The sequence below is a fragment of the Dendrobates tinctorius genome, unplaced genomic scaffold (genome assembly GCF_039654945.1).
Source record: "Dendrobates tinctorius isolate UK_male_01 unplaced genomic scaffold, ASM3965494v1 ptg000214l, whole genome shotgun sequence".
NCBI classification, from domain to species: domain Eukaryota; kingdom Metazoa; phylum Chordata; class Amphibia; order Anura; family Dendrobatidae; genus Dendrobates; species Dendrobates tinctorius.
The window spans coordinates 1,160,161-1,181,484 of NW_027361881.1; the positions used below are offsets into that span (position 1 = coordinate 1,160,161).

General features: G+C 49.4%; 2 protein-coding genes across 4 annotated transcripts in view; one reads left to right on the forward strand and one right to left on the reverse strand.

The window, feature by feature from the left end:
- The window catches only part of MTHFSD (methenyltetrahydrofolate synthetase domain containing), a 176,889-nt gene that overhangs the window by 48,173 nt on the left and 107,392 nt on the right, over positions 1–21,324 (forward strand). For all 3 annotated transcript variants that reach the window (XM_073554881.1, XM_073554880.1, XM_073554882.1), the window contains exon 2: positions 12,230–12,325. In XM_073554881.1, coding sequence (XP_073410982.1) covers positions 12,230–12,325 — 96 coding nt within the window. The remainder of the gene's footprint in view (positions 1–12,229; positions 12,326–21,324) is intronic.
- On the reverse strand, positions 12,091–14,618 carry FOXL1 (forkhead box L1). Its single transcript, XM_073554878.1, has one exon. The coding sequence runs from the start codon at positions 14,431–14,433 to the stop codon at positions 12,865–12,867; it is 1,569 nt and encodes a 522-aa protein (XP_073410979.1). The 5' UTR covers positions 14,434–14,618; the 3' UTR covers positions 12,091–12,864.

Below are 21,324 nucleotides of genomic sequence, written 5' to 3' on the forward strand. Positions count from 1 at the left end.
GCCCGGCTCTGCTGCAGATTTCACCTTTTGCTGCCCAGCTCTGCTGCAGGTTTCACCCTTTGCTGCCCGGCTCTGCCGCAGGTTTCAACCTTTGCTGCCCGGCTCTGCTGCAGGTTTCACCCTTTGCTGCCCGGCTCTGCTGTAGGTTTCACCTTTTGCTGCCCGGCTCTGCTGCAGGTTTCACCCTCTGCTGCCCGGCTCAGCTGCAGATTTCACCCTTTGCTGCCCGGCTCTGCTGCAGGTTTCACCCTCTGCTGCCCGGCTCAGCTGCAGATTTCACCCTTTGCTGCCCGGCTCTGCTGCAGATTTCACCTTTTGCTGCCCAGCTCTGCTGCAGGTTTCACCCTTTGCTGCCCGGCTCTGCCGCAGGTTTCACCCTTTGCTGCCCGGCTCTGCTGCAGGTTTCACCCTTTGCTGCCTGGCTCTGCTGTAGGTTTCACCTTTTGCTGCCCGGCTCTGCTGCAGGTTTCACCCTCTGCTGCCCGGCTCAGCTGCAGGTTTCACCCTTTGCTGCCCGGCTCTGCTGCAGATTTCACCCTTTGCTGCCCGGCTCTGCTGCAGATTTCACCCTTTGCTGCCCGGCTCTGCTGTAGATTTCACCCTTTGCTGCCCGGCTCTGCTGTAGATTTCACCCTTTGCTGCCCGACTCTGCTGCAGATTTCACCCTTTGCTGCAGGCTTCACCCTGTGCTGCCTGGCTCTGCTGCAGGCTTCACCCTTTGCTGCCCGGCTCTGCTGCAGATTTCACCCTTTGCTGCCTGGCTCTGCTGCAGATTTCACCCTTTGCTGCCTGGCTCTGCGGCAGATTTCACCCTTTGCTGCAAGCTTCACCCTGTGCTGCCCGGCTCTGCTGCAGGCTTCACCCTCTGCTGCCCGGCTCTGCTGCAGGCTTCACCCTCTGCTGCCCGGCTCTGCTGCAGATTTCACCCTTTTGCTGCCCGGCTCTGCTGTAGATTACACCTTTTGCTGCTCAGCTCTGCTGCAGATTTCACCCTTTGCTGCCCGGCTCTGCTGCAGGTTTCACCCTTTGCTGCAGGTTTCACCCTTTGCTGCAGGTTTCACCCTTTGCTGCCCGGCTCTGCTGCAGGCTTCACCCTTTGCTGCCCGGCTCTGCTGCAGGTTTCACCCTTTGCTGCCCGGCTCTGCTGCAGGTTTCACTTTTGCTGCCCGGCTCTGCTGCAGGTTTCACCCTTTGCTGCCCGGTTCTGCTGCAGGTTTCACCCTTTGCTGCCCGGTTCTGCTGCAGGTTTCACCCTTTGCTGCCCGACTCTGCTGCAGGTTTCACCCTTTGCTGCCCGGCTATGCTGCAGGTTTCACCCTTTGCTGCCCGGCTCTGCTGCAGGTTTCATCCTTTGCTGCTTGGCTCTGCTGCAGATTTCACCCTTTGCTGCCCGGCTCTGCTGCAGATTTCACCCTTTGCTGCCCGGCTCTGCTGCAGATTTCACCCTCTGCTGCCCTGCTCTGCTGCAGGTTTCACCCTTTGCTGCCCTGCTCTGCTGCAGATTTCACCCTTTGCTTCCTGGCTCTATTGCAGATTTCACCCTTTGCTGCTCAGCTCTGCTGCAGATTTCACCTTTTGCTACCCAGCTCTGATGCAGGTTTCACCCTTTGCTACCCGGCTCTGCTGCAGATTTCACCTTTTGCTGCTCAGCTCTGCTGCAGATTTCACCCTTTGCTGCCCAGCTGCGCTGCAGATTTCACCCTTTGCTGCCCGGCTCTGCTGCAGATTTCACCCTTTGCTGCCCGGCTCTACTGCAGGCTTCACCCTTTGCTGCCCGGCTCTGCTGCAGGCTTCACCCTTTGCTGCCCGGCTCTGCTGCAGATTTCACCCTTTGCTGCCCGGCTCTGCTGCATACTTCACCCTCTGCTGCTCGGCTCTGCTGCAGATTTCACCCTCTGCTGCCCTGCTCTGCTGCAGGTTTCACCCTTTGCTGCCCTGCTCTGCTGCAGATTTCACCCTTTGCTTCCCGGCTCTATTGCAGATTTCACCCTTTGCTGCTCAGCTCTGCTGCAGATTTCACCTTTTGCTACCCAGCTCTGATGCAGGTTTCACCCTTTGCTACCCGGCTCTGCTGCAGATTTCACCTTTTGCTGCAGATTTCACCCTTTGCTGCCCGGCTCTGCTGCAGGTTTCACCCTTTGCTGCCCGGCTCTGCTGCAGGTTTCACCCTTTGCTGCCCGGCTCTGCTGCAGGTTTCACCCTTTGCTGCCCGGCTCTGCTGCAGGTTTCACCCTTTGCTGCCCGGCTCTGCTGCAAGTTTCACCCTTTGCTGCCCGGCTCCTGACTTACCTTGTGACTTGTATTTGTTCTGCTGGGATCCGTTCTTTTCGCCCGTTTCACTTTCTATTAATTTCTATTATTTCTTGCAGTACAGAATAAATAATGTATCAGATTCTCTTCCTTGTTCAGAACGTAAATTAATATTTTTGTTTCTATTTTTGTTAAATAAAAAAAAATAATGTAATGAATGAAGCAACAATGGAAGTGATGACAAAATTGATCAATAATAAAAGAAACTAGTGTAGAGAATGCAAATACCATCAGCAGCACCGACACTTGCACTACTATGAAAAACTGTATTAAGTAACAGCTGCAAACTTAAAATCATTATTAACCATTTAATATGTAACTAATACTTTGACACTTTTCATTCTCTACTCAATCCAAGAGTACAGGCCCCAACCACGGAGCTCCGAGCTGACGATCTGGCCAATTACTTCAAAGAAAAAATTGACCAGATCCGACAGGAAATTATCTCCAAATCCCCTCATACCATGCACTGTCCTCCCTCCCCCACTGCATCTAACTCACTCTCTGATTTTGAACCAGTCACAGAAGAAGAAGTAAGCAGGCTCCTTGCATCTTCTCGCCCAACTACTTGCACCAGTGACCCATTTCCGTCACATCTCCTCCAGTCCCTTTCCCCTGCTGTCACCCCTCACCTAACTAAAATATTTAACCTCTCTCTCTCTTCTGGTATTTTTCCCTCCTCATTTAAGCATGCCATCATACATCCACTACTTAAAAAACCATCCCTTCGACCAAAACTGTGCCGCTAACTATAGACCTGTCTCTAATCTTCCCTTCATCTCTAAACTCCTGGAACGCCTGGTCCACTCCCGTCTTATCCGCTATCTCTCAGAAAACTCTGTTCTCGACCCTCTCCAATCCGGTTTCCGCTCTTTACACTCCACTGAAACTGCCCTCACTAAAGTCTCTAATGATCTGCTAACAGCTAAATCTAATGGTCATTACTCCATGCTAATTCTCTTGGATCTCTCTGCAGCATTCGACACTGTGGATCATCAGCTCCTCCTCACTATGCTCCATTCCATTGGCCTCAAGGACACCGTTCTCTCCTGGTTCTCCTCCTATCTCTCCGACCGCTCCTTTACTGTTTCTTTTGCCGGTTCCTCCTCCTCTCACCTTCCCCTTACTGTTGGGGTTCCTCAAGGATCGGTTCTAGGCCCCCTCCTCTTCTCCTTGTACACTGCCCCTATTGGTCAAACAATCAGTAGATTTGGTTTCCAGTACCATCTCTATGCTGATGACACCCAATTATACGCTTCTTCTCCTGACATCACGCCAGCCTTTCTAGAAAACACTGGCGATTGTCTAAACGCTGTGTCTAATATCATGTCCTCACTATATCTGAAACTGAACCTGTCAAAGACTGAACTCCTGGTGTTTCCTCCCGCTACTAATGTACCTACACCCGACATTGCCATTTCCGTGTGTGGTTCCACTATTACTCCCCAGCAACATGCCCGCTGTCTTGGGGTCATACTTGATTCCGAGCTTTCCTTTGCCCCCCACATTCGATCACTGGCTCGCTCTTGTCATCTGCACCTCAAAAACATTTCTAGAATTCGACCTTTTCTTACTTTTGACTCTGCAAAAACTCTTACTGTTTCTCTTATTCATTCTCGTCTCGACTATTGTAACTCTCTTCTAATCGGTCTCCCTCTTACCAAACTCTCCCCTCTCCAATCTGTCTTGAATGCTGCAGCCAGGATCATATTCCTCACCAATCGTTACACCGATGCCTCTACCTTGTGCCAGTCATTACACTGGCTACCCATCCACTCCAGAATTCAGTATAAACTTATTACCCTCACCCACAAAGCCCTCCATGGCTCAGCACCACCCTACATCTCCTCCCTTGTTTCAGTATACCACCCTACCCGCGCCCTCCGTTCTGCTGATGACCTGAGGTTAGCATCCTCAATAGTCAGAACCTTCCACTCCCGTCTCCAAGACTTTACACGTGCCGCGCCAATTCTTTGGAATGCACTTCCCAGGTCAATACGATTAGTCCCCAATCCCCACAATTTTAAGCGTGTCCTGAAAACGCATTTATTCAGACTAGCCTATCGCCTCAACACATTAACCTAACCTATCCCTGTGTGGCAGAGCCAAAAGTTTTACCATAACCAGGTTCCCAGCATCATGTTCCCACATGCTTTATGCATCCATTAGCCCTCTGTGTCTGTACTGTTACACACTTAACATTATGGCTGGTCCATACAATCAGGGCAACTGTTACCACCCACCTTTCGTGTCTCCCTCTTTCCTCATAGACTGTAAGCTTGCGAGCAGGGACCTCACTCCTCTTGGTATTTGTTATAATCTACTGTATGTGATTATTGTTATGCTGTAATGTCTATTGTCTGTACAAATCCCCTCTGAAATGTAAAGTGCTGCGGAATATGTCGGCGCTATAAAAATAAAATTTATTATTTATTATTATTATAATGAGCCACGAGACTGCGGCTGTCTGAGCTGCGATCGTCTATCAACAAATAAATCTATTGCCGGTTGGATACAAACTTCACATACACAATTATATATTCATATACTGTACACCCACACATACACCCAGTCATACACACATACATCATATACATATACAGCTGTGTGAAAGTGTTCACCCCCTTCCTGATTTGCTTTTCTTTTGCATGATTGTCACACTAAATGTTTCCTATCATCAAAGACAAAGATAATAACACAAGTAATCACAAAATGCAGTTTATATATGAAGGTCTTCTAAATGAATCTCAATCAGATTAATGTCAAGACTTTGACTACGCCACTCCAAAGTCTTAATTTTGTTGTTTTTTTTAAGCCATTTTGAGGTGGGCTTGTTGGTATATTTTTGGATCATTGTGCTGCTATATAACCCAAGTGCGCTTCAGCTTGAGGTCAGGAACAGAAGTCCGGACATTCTCCTCCAGGATTTTTTGGTAGACGGTAGTATTCATGGTTCCATTTACCACAGCCAGTCTTCCAGGTCCTGAAGCGGCAAAACAGCCCCAGACAATCACACTACCACCATATTTTACTGTTGGTATGATGTTGCTTTTCTGAAATGATGTGTCACTTCTACGCCACATATAATGGGACATACGCCTTGCAAAAAGTTCTGCTTTTGTCTTGTGAGTCTAGAATATTCTCCCAAAAGAGGAAATCAGGAAGGAGGCAAACAGTTTTTCTCACAACTGTACCCAGTCATACAAACATCCTGCCCACACATATGCAATCATACACCCATTCGTCATGTACATGGCCAATTATACACACATACATCACACAGAGGTGCAAAGCCATACAACATAGCACACATTCACATATCCACCTATTGCCTCTGTCCTTCATCCTTTTACACTGGATTCACACACAATGTTTTGCTAAGATTTTTCAAGACTTCTCTTGCTCTGAATTCTGCTGCCAGTTGTGTACAGTATTTTTTTTTTCTCTCGGTTGAACTTTTTTCAGAACATTGTATACTTCTACTTTAGTTATGGCATTTTGGAACAGAGTTTTTGGAGGAATTTTTAGCGGATCCTCTCCTAAATCTGCCTCCATTACAGCTGCAACAACACTGAAAACTCTCCCTATTCATTTCTATGGGAAATCCCCTTTGCTGCTCATAGGAGAAGTTTGAGCTTTTTTTTTTCTGAAGAGTTTTTGAAAAACTCCTGGTGGAAATAAAAAGCGCCGGTCAGATCTTTGAAGACTAACAAGAATTAAATACATGATGTTTACACAACAAGTTTTCCCAAACCCTTTTTTTCTCTTTTGACTTCTGCAATCTCAGCCCTGTCAGGTGAAATAAGGCTGCAAAGGATGAACACGTCACAAAAATAAAACTCTTTAAAAACACTTCAAAATTGCTTCAAGAAAATCTTCAGGGAAAAAAATGGGCTGAAAACTTCCCTAGAAAGTAGAATTTGCAGAAGTGGCTTCTGCTTGAAAAAATGTATCACTTTTTAACACCTTGTGAATTAGGAGAAATGAGCCAAAGAGTGTGAGATAGAATGTAACGTTTAATAACATGTTGCTCTAATGGCTGCATAAGTGTTAGTAACACACACATAGAGCTGACGTATCCCACATCAGGGCTCCTATACAGTGTATCACAAGTAGACGGGGTAAAGAGGGACCGGCTGCCAGCAGCATAGCTATAGGAGCAATAATTAGCTACAGGAATGAGGGATGCTTCATTTATATTTTATACGACATACCAATATTGATGTAGCCATAAGAGCAACACTCTAAATATATTATTATAAGTTACATTTTAGCACTCGCTTTTTTGCTTATCTCAATTTATTAATTATGAGTGAGTTACATTTCATATTTACATTTAGACATTTTTCTATCTAATGAAATCAAAGCATTTGTTGTAGATTCTCCTGGTTTTACGAGGCCTCTGCTGCTTTCCCAATATCTTGCACAAAAAGGTTTTTTATGCCTTTTATGCCACACCCCTTTATTCTAGGCCACACCTCCTTAGCTAGACACTTTATAAAACTAACACAAAAATGTCTAAAACAAATTTAATAAATCTGCCATAAGGCATCACACACACATATGGATGCATACATATATTTATAAATACACATACCTGTACACACCTACATACACAGATACATATCAATACATACATGTAAATACACCTACACATATACTCAGACACATACATATAAATACACGCATGCATATATACACATACAGACACACACAAATACATAAGTATAAATGCACAAATGATTAAACATACACATAAATTCATACATTACACTGAGTCACTTACAAAAGTACATACACACATATATTCACACATACTTGCCCAAATACACACGTGTATACACTCATAGACACATAGACACATTTACCATTACACGGGTTGATGACCGGATCATGCAGCTTTATATGAAAATCCCTATTTATTATAATTGCCAGACCTGAATTAACAAGCATTTCTCACCTACTGTGTCCCCCATTTCCTTGTAGATTGTAAGCTTGCGAGCAGGGACCTCACTCCTAATGTCACTGTTTAAATGGTCTTAACTTGTATTGAATTTATCGTCTGTACATGTCCCCGCTTAATTGTAAAGCGCTGCGGAATATGTTGGCACTATATAAATAAAAATTATTATTATTACCATTCATACACACACACATATATACAGTCATGGCCAAAAGTATTGACACCCCTGCAATTCTGTCAGATAATACTCAGTTTCTTCCTGAAAATGATTGCAAACACAAATTCTTTGGTATTATTATCTTCATTTAATTTGTCTTAAATGAAAAAACACAAAATAAAATGAAGCAAAAAGCAAAACATTGATCATTTCACACAAAACTCCAAAAATGGGCTGGACAAAAGTATTGGCACCCTCAGCCTAATACTTGATTGCACAACCTTTAGCCAAAATAACTGCGACCAACCGCTTCCGGTAACCATCAATGAGTTTCTTACAATGCTCTGCTGGAATTTTAGACCATTCTTCTTTGGCAAACTGCTCCAGGTCCCTGATATTTGAAGGGAGCCTTCTCCAAACTGCCATTTTTAGATCTCTCCACAGGTGTTCTATGGGATTCAGGTCTGGACTCATTGCTGGTCACCTTAGAAGTCTCCAGTGCTTCCTCTCAAACCATTTTCTAGTGCTTTTTGAAGTGTGTTTTGGGTCATTGTCCTGCTGGAAGACCCATGACCTCTGAGGGAGACCCAGCTTTCTCACACTGGGCTCTAAATTATGCTGCAAAATTTGTTGGTAGTCTTCTGACTTCATAATGCCATGCACACGGTCAAGCAGTCCAGTGCCAGAGGCAGCAAAGCAACCCCAAAACATCAGGGAACCTCCGCCATGTTTGACTGTAGGGACCGTGTACTTTTCTTTGAATGCCTCTTTTTTCTCCAGTGAACTCTATGTTGATGCTTTTGCCCTAAAAGCTCTACTTTTGTCTCATCTGACCAGAGAACATTCTTCCAAAATGTTTTAGGCTTTTTCAGGTAAGTTTTGGCAAACTCCAGCCTGGCTTTTTTTATGTCTCGGGGTAAGAAGTGGAGTCTTCCTGGGTCTCCTACCATACAGTCCCTTTTCATTCAGATGCCGACGGATAGTACGGGTTGACACCGTTGTACCCTCGGACTGCAGGGCAGCTTGAACTTGTTTGGATGTTAGTGGAGGTTCTTTATCCAACATCCGCACAATCTTGCGTTGAAATCTCGTCAATTTTTCTTTTCCGGCCACATCAAGGGAGGTTAGCCACAGTGCCATGGGCTTTAAACTTCTTGATGACACTGCGCACGGTAGACACAGGAACATTCAGGTCTTTGGAGATGGACTTGTAGCCTTGAGATTGCTCATGCTTCCTCACAATTTGGTTTCTCAAGTCCTCAGACAGTTCTTTGGTCTTCTTTCTTTTCTCCATGCTCAATGTGGTACACACAAGGACACAGGACAGAGGTGGAGTCAACTTTAATCCATGTCAACTGGCTGCAAGTGTGATTTAGTTATTGCCAACACCTGTTAGGTGCCACAGGTAAGTTACAGGTGCTGTTAATTACACAAATTAGAGAAGCATCACATGATTTTTCAAACAGTGCCAATACTTTTGTCCACCCTCTTTTTTAAGTTTGGTGTGGAATTATATCCAATTTGGCTTTAGGACAATTCTTTTTGTGTTTTTTCATTTAAGACAAATTAAATGAAGATAATAATACCAAAGAATTTGTGTTTGCAATCATTTTCAGGAAGAAACTGAGTATTATCTGACAGAATTGCAGGGGTGTCAATACTTTTGGCCATGACTGCATATATACACACACACACACACTGTGCAATTGTGTTGTACACTCTATTTTAGCCGGGATGACAGAGATGATCAAAGATGCCGGGGGTTGTAGTTCCCAGCTGTGTTATAATCACAGATGGAAAAAAGATGGAAGTTTGTGTACACTGACCTTTCCTTTTATTTTAAGTAGCAGCCAAACATCCACATGCAAATGTTCTGTATTAGATGTGACTGAGCTCTGGTGCTGAGGGCAGCCATCAGTAATGGTGGGCAGTTATCGGTAATGGTGGTCAGCCATCAGTAATGGAGGGCAGTAATGGTGGGCAGCCATCAGTAATGGAGGGCAGTAATGGTGGTCAGCCATCAGTAATGGAGGGCAGTAATGGTGGGCAGCCATCAGTAATTTAGGGCAGTAATGGTGGGCAGCCATCAGTAATGGTGGGCAGCCATCAATAATGGTGGGCAATAATGGTGGGCAGTAATGGTGGTCAGCCATCAGTAATAGAGGGCAGTAATGGTGGGCAGCCATCAGTAATGGTGGGCAGTCATCAGTAATAGTGGGTAGTAATGGTGGTCAGCCATCAGTAATGGAGGGCAGTAATGGTGGGCAGTTATCAGTAATGGAGAGCAGTAATGGTGGGCAGACATCAGTAATGGTGGTCAGCCATCGGTAATGGTGGGCAGCCATCGGTAATGGTGGGCAGCCATCAGTAATGTTGGGCAGTAATGGTGTGCAGTCATCAGTAATGGAGGGCAGCCATCAGTAATGGTGTTCAGTCATCAGTAATGGTACTCAGCCATCAGTAATGGTGGTCAGCCATCAGTAATAGTGGGCAGTAATGGTGGGCAGTATTGTTGGGCAGTAAGCAGTAATAGTGGGCAGTAATGGTGGTCAGCCATCAGTAATGGAGGGCAGTAATGGTGGGCAGCCATCAGTAATGGTGGGCAGCCATCAGTAATGGTGGGCAGTAATAGTGGGCAGTAATGGTGGTCAGCCATCAGTAATGGAGGGCAGTAATGGTGGGCAGCCATCAGTAATGGAGGGCAGTAATGGTGGGCAGCCATCAGTAATGGAGGGCAGTAATGGAGGGCAGTAATGGTGGTCAGCCATCAGTAATGGAGGGCAGTAATGGTGGGCAGCCATAAGTAATAGAGGGCAGTAATGGTGGGCAGCCATCAGTAATTTAGGGCAGTAATGGTGGGCAGCCATCAGTAATGGTGGGCAGCCATCAATAATGGTGGGCAGTAATGGTGGGCAGCCATCAGTAATAGTGGGCAGTAATGGTGGTCAGCAATCAGTAATGGAGGGCAGTAATGGTGGGCAGCCATCAGTAATGTTGGGCAGTAATGGTGTGCAGTCATCAGTAATGGAGGGCAGCCATCAGTAATGGTGTTCAGTCATCAGTAATGGTGTTCAGCCATCAGTAATGGAGGGCAGTAATGGTGGGCAGCCATCAGTAATGGTGGGCAGTCATCAATAATGGAGGGCAGTAATGGTGGCCAGCCATCAGTAATGGAGGGCAGTAATGGTGGGCAGCCATCAGTAATTGTGGGCAGCCATCAGTAATTGTGGGCAGTAATGGTGGTCAGCCATCAGTAATGGAGGGCAGTAATGGTGGCCAGCCATCAGTAATGGAGGGCAGTAATGGTGGGCAGCCATCAGTAATGGAGGGCAGTAATGGTGGGCAGCCATCAGTAATGGAGGGCAGTAATGGTGGGCAGCCATTAGTAATGGAGGGCAGTAATGGTGGGCAGCCATCAGTAATGGTGGGCAGCCATCAGTGATGGTGGGCAGCCATCAGTAATGGTGGGCAGCCATCAGTGATGGTGGGCAGTCATCAGTAATGGTGGGCAGCCATCGGTAATGGTGGGCAGTAATGGTGGTCAGCCATTGGTAATGGTGGGCAGTAATGGTGGTCAGCCATCAGTAATAGAGGGCAGTAATGGTGGGCAGCCATCAGTAATGGTGGGCAATCATCAGTAATGGTGTTCAGCCATCAGTAATAGTGGGCAGTCATCAGTAATGGTGGTCAGCCATCAGTAATAGTGGGCAGTAATGGTGGTCAGCCATCAGTAATGGTGGGCAGTCATCAGTAATGGTGGGCAGCTATCAGTAATGAAGGGCAGTAATGGTGGGAAGCCATCAGTAGTGGTGGGCAGTCATCAGTAATAGTGGGCAGTAATGGTGGGCAGCCATCAGTAATGGTGTGCAGCCATCAGTAATGGTGGGCAGCCATCAGTAATGGTGGGCAGTCATCAGTAATGGTGGGCAGCCATCAGTAATGGAGGGCAGTAATGGTGGGCAGCCATCAGTAATGGTGGGCAGCCATCAGTAATGGAGGGCAGTAATGGTGTGCAGTCATCAGTAATGGTGGGCAGCCATTAGTAATTGCCTGTGCCTGCTCTGGGGCATGAGATCTGTGACCGATAATAATGGCAGCCCATTGTCATATGTCATCTGCTGAGATCACACAGATACAGATGTGACAACTGCCCCATCAATCTCTGCATCGTACATGACTGATATTGTCCATCTGAAAATGTGCATGGACGATGGAGAGGAAAACCCTCCTCATCCGCTGCCTCCTCTGCAGGTTATTGTAACTTCAGGAAGCTTCTACAGTAGTGTGTGTGTATGGGGTGTGTACATATACCCACATTGTAGCCAGGCTTGGACTGGCCCACAGGGGATTCCCCAGGAGGGCCCCCGTGGAGTCATGGGCCCCCAACCCCACTGTGTGGACAGTACTTGGCATAATTCACATGATTTACTCTGTACAGAATAAAGCAGCGTCTCATCATTCATTATCCACACTACCCAGTCTATTGTCATATAGTGATCTAGGTACATTTGTGAATAAGGGTAGTGTGATAATTGTATGCTCGTGAATAGTGGCCACTAAGGTCATTGTGACTGGTGGGCCCTTGGCTCCCGGGTCCGACACTGATTGTGTCACTGACATAGATCTCTCCAGAGCTCAGTCCTTGTTTTCTACCCTTTTATTTCCATCTTTTACCTTTCACACTTAATCATTGTTTTTTCACAGATGTTTTTACAGATATCAGAAACTTCTATGCAATGAAAACTGTTATAAAATATAAATCTGCATCAGTTTAATCATTTCTCCTTATTTTATGGCAGCAAGAACTAATGAAAAACCAAGGCAAAAAGAGAATGCAAAATCCAAACCAGAAACCAGCCGGAACCGAGGAACCACAAGAACCAAGAAGTCAGAATGTGAGAAGTGACACACTATCTGCCCTCTGTTCTATCATGTATTATTATTATCATTATTATTATCATTTCTCAGCATTACTATCAGACACTGGGGGTCTTCTATACGATAGGCGCCCCATTATCTGGCTGCTCACACCTCAGACTGTCCGGGCTGCTGTTTTACCCCTTGACTTTACCCAGCAGAACAGGGGTTAATGCTCATCCATTAATATCCCAGACCCCCCAAAGCCTCCTGACCTCACACCGATCCACCCCCAAATAACAGGAGCGCAGCCAATATCACGCGTGATGTGAGCAGATGACACTCCACAGCATCCAGTCCTTTTATTTCCAGTAACTGGGTGATATCAAGGATTGTCGGCAGCGTGAGGGAAGGTGACGGAGGAGGAGTCCTGCAGAGACAGGGGGCATCAGCTCCTGAGGACACAGTCACTGCTCCTGGGTAAAGCCCCCACAGTTCCAGCCTATGAAGAAAGAATAGTAGGCACAGGGGAACTACTAGTCCCAGCAACACACAAATCCCAGAGACTATAGGGCTCCTATTTGGGTAATGCTGATTCTGTAAGAGCCAGGGGCACATAAGAGAGGATGGGGACCCCAATGTGGTAGAATCGCCCCTGTACCTGAGAGTCGATCATCACAGAAGCATTGAACACAGGGCAGACGCTGCGGTTATACCTGTGGCCCCCTGCCAGGCAGTCCCACACACCTGGCCCCCCACTGCCCTTGGTGGCTGGAGGGCTCAGGATGCTGTCTATACTGAAGCTCTTGGGGAGCTTTGCTCCTGCAGGTGATGGAGGATGATGATGGTGAAGAAGAGTCAGAGCTTCAGGTTCTTTAGTGGCTGATGAAGTGGCATCTCCCAGGTGCTCATCCGACCCCAGATGTTGGGGTCTTTCCTCCTGAGGACCCCCGGCTGCAGATAGTGCCCCCTTGTCAGTGAGCAGAGTGGAGCCTCCTGGTGTCTGTGGATCGTCCATGAGGGGGACAGAGGTCACCTGTGGGTGGGTGGCAGAGGAGGTCACCTGTGGGTGGGTGGCAGAGGTGGTCACCTGTGGGAGGGTGGCAGAGGAGGTCACCTGTGGGAGGATGGCAGAGGAGGTCACCTGTGGGAGGGTGGCAGAGGAGGTCACCTGTGGGAGGGTGGCAGAAGAGGTCACCTGTGGGAGGGTGGCAGAGGAGGTCACCTGTGGGTGGGTGGCAGAGGAGGTCACCTGTGGGTGGGTGGCAGAGGTGGTCACCTGTGGGAGGGTGGCAGAGGAGGTCACCTGTGGGAGGATGGCAGAGGAGGTCACCTGTGGGAGGGTGGCAGAGGAGGTCACCTGTGGGAGGGTGGCAGAAGAGGTCACCTGTGGGAGGGTGGCAGAGGAGGTCACCTGTGGGAGGGTGGCAGAGGAGGTCACCTGTGGGTGGGTGGCAGAGGAGGTCACCTGTGGGAGGGTGGCAGAGGTGGTCACCTGTGGGAGGGTGGCAGGGGAGGTCACCTGTGGGTGGCTGCCATCTCTGCTGCTCTCCTGGTCTGAGGAGGAGAGGTCTGCCCCTCTGTCCTCCCTGCAGTCACTGGGGGCAATGACTGGCCTCTGAAGGCCACCCTCCCCTGCTGACCCCTCCAGGTCTTCTGCCGCAGCTGCTCGGCACCTCTTGGACTCCTGGCTCAGCAGAGGCTTTGGTTTCCTCTTCCTGCGTCTGAAGTTGCCATTCTCAAACATCTCCAGACACTTGGGGTCCAGGGTCCAGTAGGAGCCCTTGCCTGGCCGCCCCTTCTCCCGGGGCACCTTGATGAAGCACTCGTTGAGGGACAGGTTGTGCCTGATGGAGTTCTGCCAGCCCTGCTTGTTGTCGTGGTAGAAGGGGAAGCGCTCCATGATGAACTGGTAGATGCCGTTCAGGGTGACCCTGTGCTCCGGGGAGGCCTTGATGGCCATGGCGATCAGGGCGATGTAGCTGTAGGGGGGCTTCTGGGGCGGCTCCTGCCTGCTGCCGAGGACCCTGGGGGGCGCAAAGCCCAGGGAGGGCAGGAGGGCGCGGTCCGCTCCGTACAGGTAGAGCAGCGGTGGTCGGGGGAGCTCAGCGGCCAGCTGGGGTAGGTGGTCGTAGAGGCGGCTCATGGTGGGGAGCAGCGGGGGCTGCAGGGCTGTGCTGTGCGCCGTGCTCTGAGCTCTGCTGTGCCCCGTGCTGTGCCCCGTGCTCTGCGCTCTCCTCTGCGCTCTGCTGTGCCCCGTGCTCTGAGCTCTGCTGTGCCCCGCAGCCTCCTGCCTGCTGCTGCTGCCCCTGCTCCTTCATCGCTCCACAACACGGAATAACGCTGCGAACTTTGCGACTTTATGTTGACTTAGCGCTGGAAAATAAATAATTCTCGGCGATAAACACTCGTCCGCCCGCAGCCCACCCACAGCAATGAGCCCCTCGGTGCCGCTGCAGCCAATCAGCCCCGCGCCTGCCTCCGTTTGTTTAGGAAATTAGTCTGTTGATAAGTCGCCCACCCAAGAAGGCGCAAGCTGTGTTTGTTTGGGAAATTTTCCGGGCACCCAATACATAAACTGCGCGATCTGCTGTCTGAAGTCTCACGTCCACCATTCACACAGACAGTCCTGAAGCCACGACAGCCCCGGCCCCTGCGGCTTCTGCTGGCTGCGTTCACACGCTGCGGCTGTGGAAGAGGATGAAGTGTGTGTATAGCCAATCACATGTCATCTATGTGAGACACAACAGTGAGGAGTGCGCTGACACCTATATACTGTATACTGTGTGTATATAATGTCACTACAAGACACAACAGTGAGGAGTGTGCTGACACCTATATACTGTATACTGTGTGTGACGGACAGCGGACCCTGTGCCACCAATACGTCATGATCCCACCACCGACATGGGTATGTCAGCGGACGGAGGAACGTGACGCACTGCCGGCACACGGCTAACACAGGCACAGTTGGGGCTTATCTTAGTTATCCCACCACCGGCACCATGTGACAAAAACACAGCAAGCTAATCTTGCTCTAACAATTTACCGCAGGGGGGTATTTTGGATGCCCCACCACTGCTAACAACCTTCCAAGAACTGCGGGGATTTATGTATATCCCACTTTCTCAGTTCCACTTTGGAACTCGCAGTTCTCCGGCACCCCCCCTTACCCTCAGGTCAGTCAGGGAACTGCACCTAGGGTAATTAGTCGCCGGATGGGCTGCTTGCTGTGCACGGGCAATTAGACTACAACAGTAAGGGAATTATCAATGCTGTGGCCGCAGCCCCTCATTCAGCATATAAGACCTGTCTGTACTGCCAGCTAGCCTAGCCAGGGGTTCAAAGCCAACCCGATCAGTAGCGTAATTATCTAAAAAAGGCGTCTAGTTCGTTTCTTAGAGCATGGAGACAAAGCTAATAGATTTTATCATTTATTCCCAAAAGAATGCGGGTAGTGATTACATAGATAAAAGTTGCTATAAAGTTGAGACATTACATATGTACAAATACAAATATAAAACAAAGTGGATGAAAGAACAGAAAGTAACACTCACATGTGCGTAGTTGATATTAGGCAGACCATGTGTCTGGGGGAGGGGCGCTTAACCAACCATCCCCACTCATCGGCACGTCTCTCTGGCAGAAGGACTCCAGCTGAACTGCGCTCATTGTCCCCTCGCATCCCTTATGGTCTAGGCTGTGTGGCCTCAGCAAAAGGGGCCGGCTAGGGAGGTTCCACCCCCCTTCTCTCTAAGTTGAAGCTTTACTAAAAACTTATACTAACTATATCGGGATGAGAAAAGCTCGTATAACCACTCATAGGGTATCATTGTTTGTAATTTACCCATAGAGTGAAACAACTCCAAGCATGCCATACTTAGGACACTCCATTTGGGAGCAATCCATATCTCAGTTTCTGGAAGTCCGAGAATCGTGAAACTTAGGGGTTTAGAAAGCTGGCTTCATTGCCTACACAATAATATGATTATTATATTTCGACGGTATATGGTTTTTGCGATACAGTCTCTTTAATATCACCTATAGCTAGAATGGCCTCGTGGTTTCAGACAAAGGGACATCCTTTCCACTTAGCTATGCAGGTATGGGGGAAAGAGAGGGCTTCGAGAGGAAATGGATGGTTTCAGGTTTCACAGAGCTGCACACAGGAAGACAGACATTGGTGTGTGTGTGTTGTGGGGGAAGAGGGGGGTTACAGCTACATGACAGGCTCGTCTCCTCTGTGTGTAGCAGTGGGAGATTCTAGAAAGTTCTGCAAAATCATATCTTACATTACACCTCCCCCCTTTAGAGGGCGCTACGGAGGCATTACCTGTCGGTAATCGGCCATGCGCACCTCAGCGGTTTCGCCCCGGCGGGACAACCCATCGGCATTGCCATGTTCACTGCCCTTTTTGTGTTGTACAGTAAAGTCGTACTGTTGAAGGGCAAGGCTCCAGCGGAGCAACCTTCCATTGGTTCCGGACACTGTGTGCAACCAGCTCAGAGGGTTGTGGTCAGTTACCACCGTGAAGGTGCGCCCGTACAGGTAGGGCTGCAAACATTGCAGTGCCCACACCATGGCCAGACACTCCTCGATGGTCGAGTATGCCACTTCCCTCGGCAAAAGTTTCCGGCTCAGGTACAACACGGGGTGCTCCTGGTTCCCCGAGTTGACCCGGCTGAGCACAGCACCGAGGTCAAACTCGCTGGCGTCGGTCTGTACCAGAAACGGGTTACTGCTGTCGACTGCTCTCAACGTTGGAGAGTTGCACAGGGCTGCTTTCAAAGCTTGGAAGGCCGCCTCACAGTCATCTGTCCAGTTGACTGTTTGGGGTAGCCTGTTATGAGCTCATTTTCTGCTCCACCAGTTGAGAGTTCTCCTTCCATTCTCCCTCTGGTGGTGACAGGAGGTAGTGAGGTTGGTTTAAGTGGTAGTGATCTGCCACCTGATGAGGAGGATAACGATTGGATCTCTGGAGTATCAGACTGGATATAAGACAGCTGACGCCCTATCCTGGTGCTGGTGATTCAGTCTGCTTCTCAGGTCTTGGACTTCAGCTCTCTTCCAGTCTTCCCAAGTTAAGTTTGTTTTTTGCTAATGTTCACACTTGCGCTTGTTGAACAATTACGTTTCTTGTGTGGTCAGCTTGCCCCTGCTGGGGCTATGCTGAACTTCCACTCCTATTTATCTGTATTTGCCAATTTGCCTTTTTGTCCCTTATTAGATTGGCCTCTTTTTTGCTCTGTTTCAGAATATTTCAGAGTGCTGATATAGTGGGAGAAGTCTAGTGACTTCAGGGTTAATTTTGCTATCAGACGTGTTGGACATTATTTTGGTAGGGTTTTTTGGCAGATTGCAGACAGTGGTTTCCTTTCCTGTCCTTTCTAGTTAGTCGGCCCCATCGTTTGCTCAGCCTATTTTCCTGCCTGTGTTTGTGTTTTCATCTTGCTTCACCGTCAATACATGTGTGGGGGCTCTCTTTTCCTTTGGGGTCTGCTCTGTGGCAGTTAGTTTCCCTTTTCTTGCTTTAGGTTTATGTAGTCCTCCGGTGGTTATAAGGCGTCTAGGAACAGCGTAGGAACGCTCCACTGCTACTGTTAGTTGTGTGGTTAAGATCAGGAATCTGCAATCTGCATAGTTACCAACCTCTCTGGTTTTCTGGGACTTAGCTTTTTGTTGTTCCTCCTCGGTGACCCATTCATAACAGTAGCCTCTGCTTGGTGAGGTCAGTCAAGGGTTTGCAAGGGCTCTATAGTCTTGAACAAATCTCCTATAGTAGCCTGCAGTACCCAAGAAGGACTTCACCTGTTTCTTGGTCCTGGGGGAGGGCCAGAACATGATTGCGTCCACCTTTTCTGGCTCCGGACTCATGGAACCCCCGCCTACCTGGTGCCCCAGGTAGTGGACCTCGCTCAGGCCCATCTGACACTTTCCCGGCTTGATAGTCAGGCCTGCCTGGTGAAGACGCTTGAGCACCTCCTGGAGCAGCTGAAGGTGTACCTCCCAGGTGGAACTGAAGTTGGCGATGTCGTCCAAGTACGCCACCGCGTACTCCTCCAGTCCCCGAAGCAGGTGGTTGACCATCCGCTGGAAAGTGGCAGGGGCATTTTTCATGCCGAAGGGCATGACCGTGGACTCGTACAGTCCAAAGGGGGTGATAAAGGCGGATTTCTCCTGCGCCTCAGGGCTCAGAGGAATCTGCCAGTATCCCCGACTCAGATCCATGATGGATATGTACCTTGCTTTTGCCAACCGCTCAAGCAGATCCTCGATGCGCGGCATCGGGTGGGCAGCAGAGGTTATGATGGCGTTGAGCCCCCTGTAGTCCACGCAGAACCGGGTGGTTCGATCCTTTTTAGGCACGAGGACTACAGGTGAAGCCCACGCGCTTTTTGACCGTCGAATCACCCCCAGCCTTAACATCTCATTGATCTCTTGGCGCATGATCTGTTGCACCTTCTCAGAGATCCAAGAAGGTGTTCGCCGTAGTGGGGCGTGATTCCCGGTGTCCACCTCATGAACCGCTAACTCTGTCCTCCCAGGTCGGTTGGTGAACACGATCCGGAAGGGTTCCAGGGTTTCCAGCAACTGCGACCGCTGGGATACGGTTAGCAAACCACTTATCTCCATGTCCTCAATGGACCCATTGGCCTTGGCTTGGGCCAGCATGTCCAGAAGGGGATCTTCTCCCCATTCTCGGGCAAGTTGCAGACCAGGAGGACGCAAGCTTCACGTTCGTGGTGCGCCTTCAGCATATTGACGTGAAAGGCCTAGCGCCTACCCCGAGCATGGTCAAGCATGACCACGTAGGTGACCAGGTTGAGCTGTTGGTGGACGACGTATGGGCCTTCCCAGGCTGCCTGAAGCTTATCCGTTGGTACGGGGAACAGCACCCACACCTTTTGACCCACCTGGTAGGTCCGCTCCCGGTTGTTCTGGTCGTACCAGTGCTTCTGGTCAGCCTGAGTCTGCATCATGTTGTCATGCACCAACTGCTTCAAGGTCTCCATCTTGTCACAGAAGCGCATGACATAATCCAAGAAGGACACTTCTGTGGGGTTTGGTTCATCTTCCCAGGATTCTCTTATCAACCCAAGGGGTCCCCGGACTCACCTGCCATACAGGAGCTCAAAGGGGGAGAACCCGGTCGATGCCTGTGGAACTTCTCTGTAAGCGAACAGCAGGTGTGGGAGGTACCGCTCCCAGTCGTGCTCTTGGGTCTCAATCAGCATGCTGAGCATCTGTTTGAGGGTACCGTTGAAGCGTTCACACAAACCATTAGTCTGTGGGTGATACGCACTCGATACCAGGTGCTTCACCTGCATTTTATCAGAGAGCCTCCATTAGGCGAGACAAGAATTGGGTCCCTTGATTGGTAAGCATCTCCCTGGGAAATCCTACCACCAGTGCGTCAGCCACCTTATCTGCCCTGGTTGAAGACAGAGCTACTGTGGCGCCCCTGAGGCTTCAGTAGCCACAGAGGTATTGCACCTTCTCCTAAGGTGTGGTACCCCACCATCCAGGTAAGGTGGGAAATCCTGACCACACTCCATCACCTGCATCCCACACACAGGATAGTTCAGTAGGGCCACATTACAGCTTCAGGCTGGGGGTAGCAGAGCACCCTTCGTAGAACCCTGCTTTGTAACACAAGATGTGCTGGGAGGTGGGTGGAGTTAATATAAAAGAAGGGGAAAGTGTAGGATGAGAGAATTGATTGAAGGTCAGTCTGCAGAAGAGGGCACGCAGAGTAGGAAGGAAAGTCACTCAGTGAGGAGTGAGGATCCCTAGAAGGGATGGAAGGAGTGCTGCAGCTGCCTCAGTGACCTGAGCCAGCTGGCACGGAAAGGAAGGAAAGGAGAAGAGACGTAGACCTGAAACTACAGCTTCCATAGAAAGAATAGATCGGAACGAAGGAGAATAGAAGGACGGTGGGAAGTGGGATAGAGAGATAGATAACCCTTCCAGTCCGAGGTGCAAGGCCGGGGCCCCATCCCCGAGGTTGATCGGATCCTTTATATCCAGCAACAGACACCGGTGGAGTAGTGAGCCGCTAACGCCTTACTCCTATTATAGACTTGGAACACAACAGCAACTTAATAGTGAGCCGGGACTCTGGAGATAGAGATCCCTGATCAGGCTACAGCTGTCTGTTATACAAGTAAGGGTCGTAGGAACCCGAGACAAGAGGTACTCCAGGGAACCACGGTACTGGGGTGCTTCACACTTAAAGGTGCATTAGAGGAGACGTTCAGGAAGGTACATGTTGGCGGAGTGTGGAAGGGAGAATCCTATCTTGCCTGGAGGTTGGCTGGAGCCCTGACCTGGAGAACACGGCGCGGAGGCAGGCACCTGTGTGAACTGCAAACAGTGAGTAAAGCTTTGGAACCGCACACTCTGGTGTCCTCCAGTTATTCCAGCATCGCTACACCTGAGTACCAGCTTCCACACCAACCGCGCCTCTCCTCCATAACTACATCTACACTGCCCTGGGACTACAGCTCCACCTGTGGGGAGCTTTACCATCTATGCTGCACACACCATCAGTCCCAGTGGATTTGCCGCAGCGTTGGCTTAACATCACACTTGCCAAACACCACAGGTGGCGTCACGAACTATCCATATAAACTATAACCTGAAACCACCATTACATTGGGCGCCCAGGGCCACGGACCAGGTCAACGCCACCGCAGCACATCCCCTGACACTGGCCCGGTACCGAGTACCCCACAGCCCTGGGACGGGGGCGACCCACTACTGCCTCGGGGTACCGGGTAGCGTAGTCTACCACGGTGAGAATGTATCGCTTTCCAGAGCTGCTGGGGTCGGCCAGCGGGCCTACAATGTCCACCGCGATTCTCTGGAAAGGCTCCTCTATCACCGGCAAAGGAATACGGGGGGGAGCCTTAAGAGCAGGCCCCGCCTTACCCACTTTTTGACAGGTGCCACAGGAGCGGCAGTATTGTGTTACATCTGTCTCCAGCTTGGGCCAATAAAAGTGTTGAGACAGCCGTGCCTTTGTTTTGCTGATCC

What these genes read in the sequence shown, in the direction of transcription:
- FOXL1 (XM_073554878.1), bottom strand. Translation starts at nt 14,433, where the DNA reads ATGAGCCGCCTCTACGACCACCTACCCCAGCTGGCCGCTGAGCTCCCC.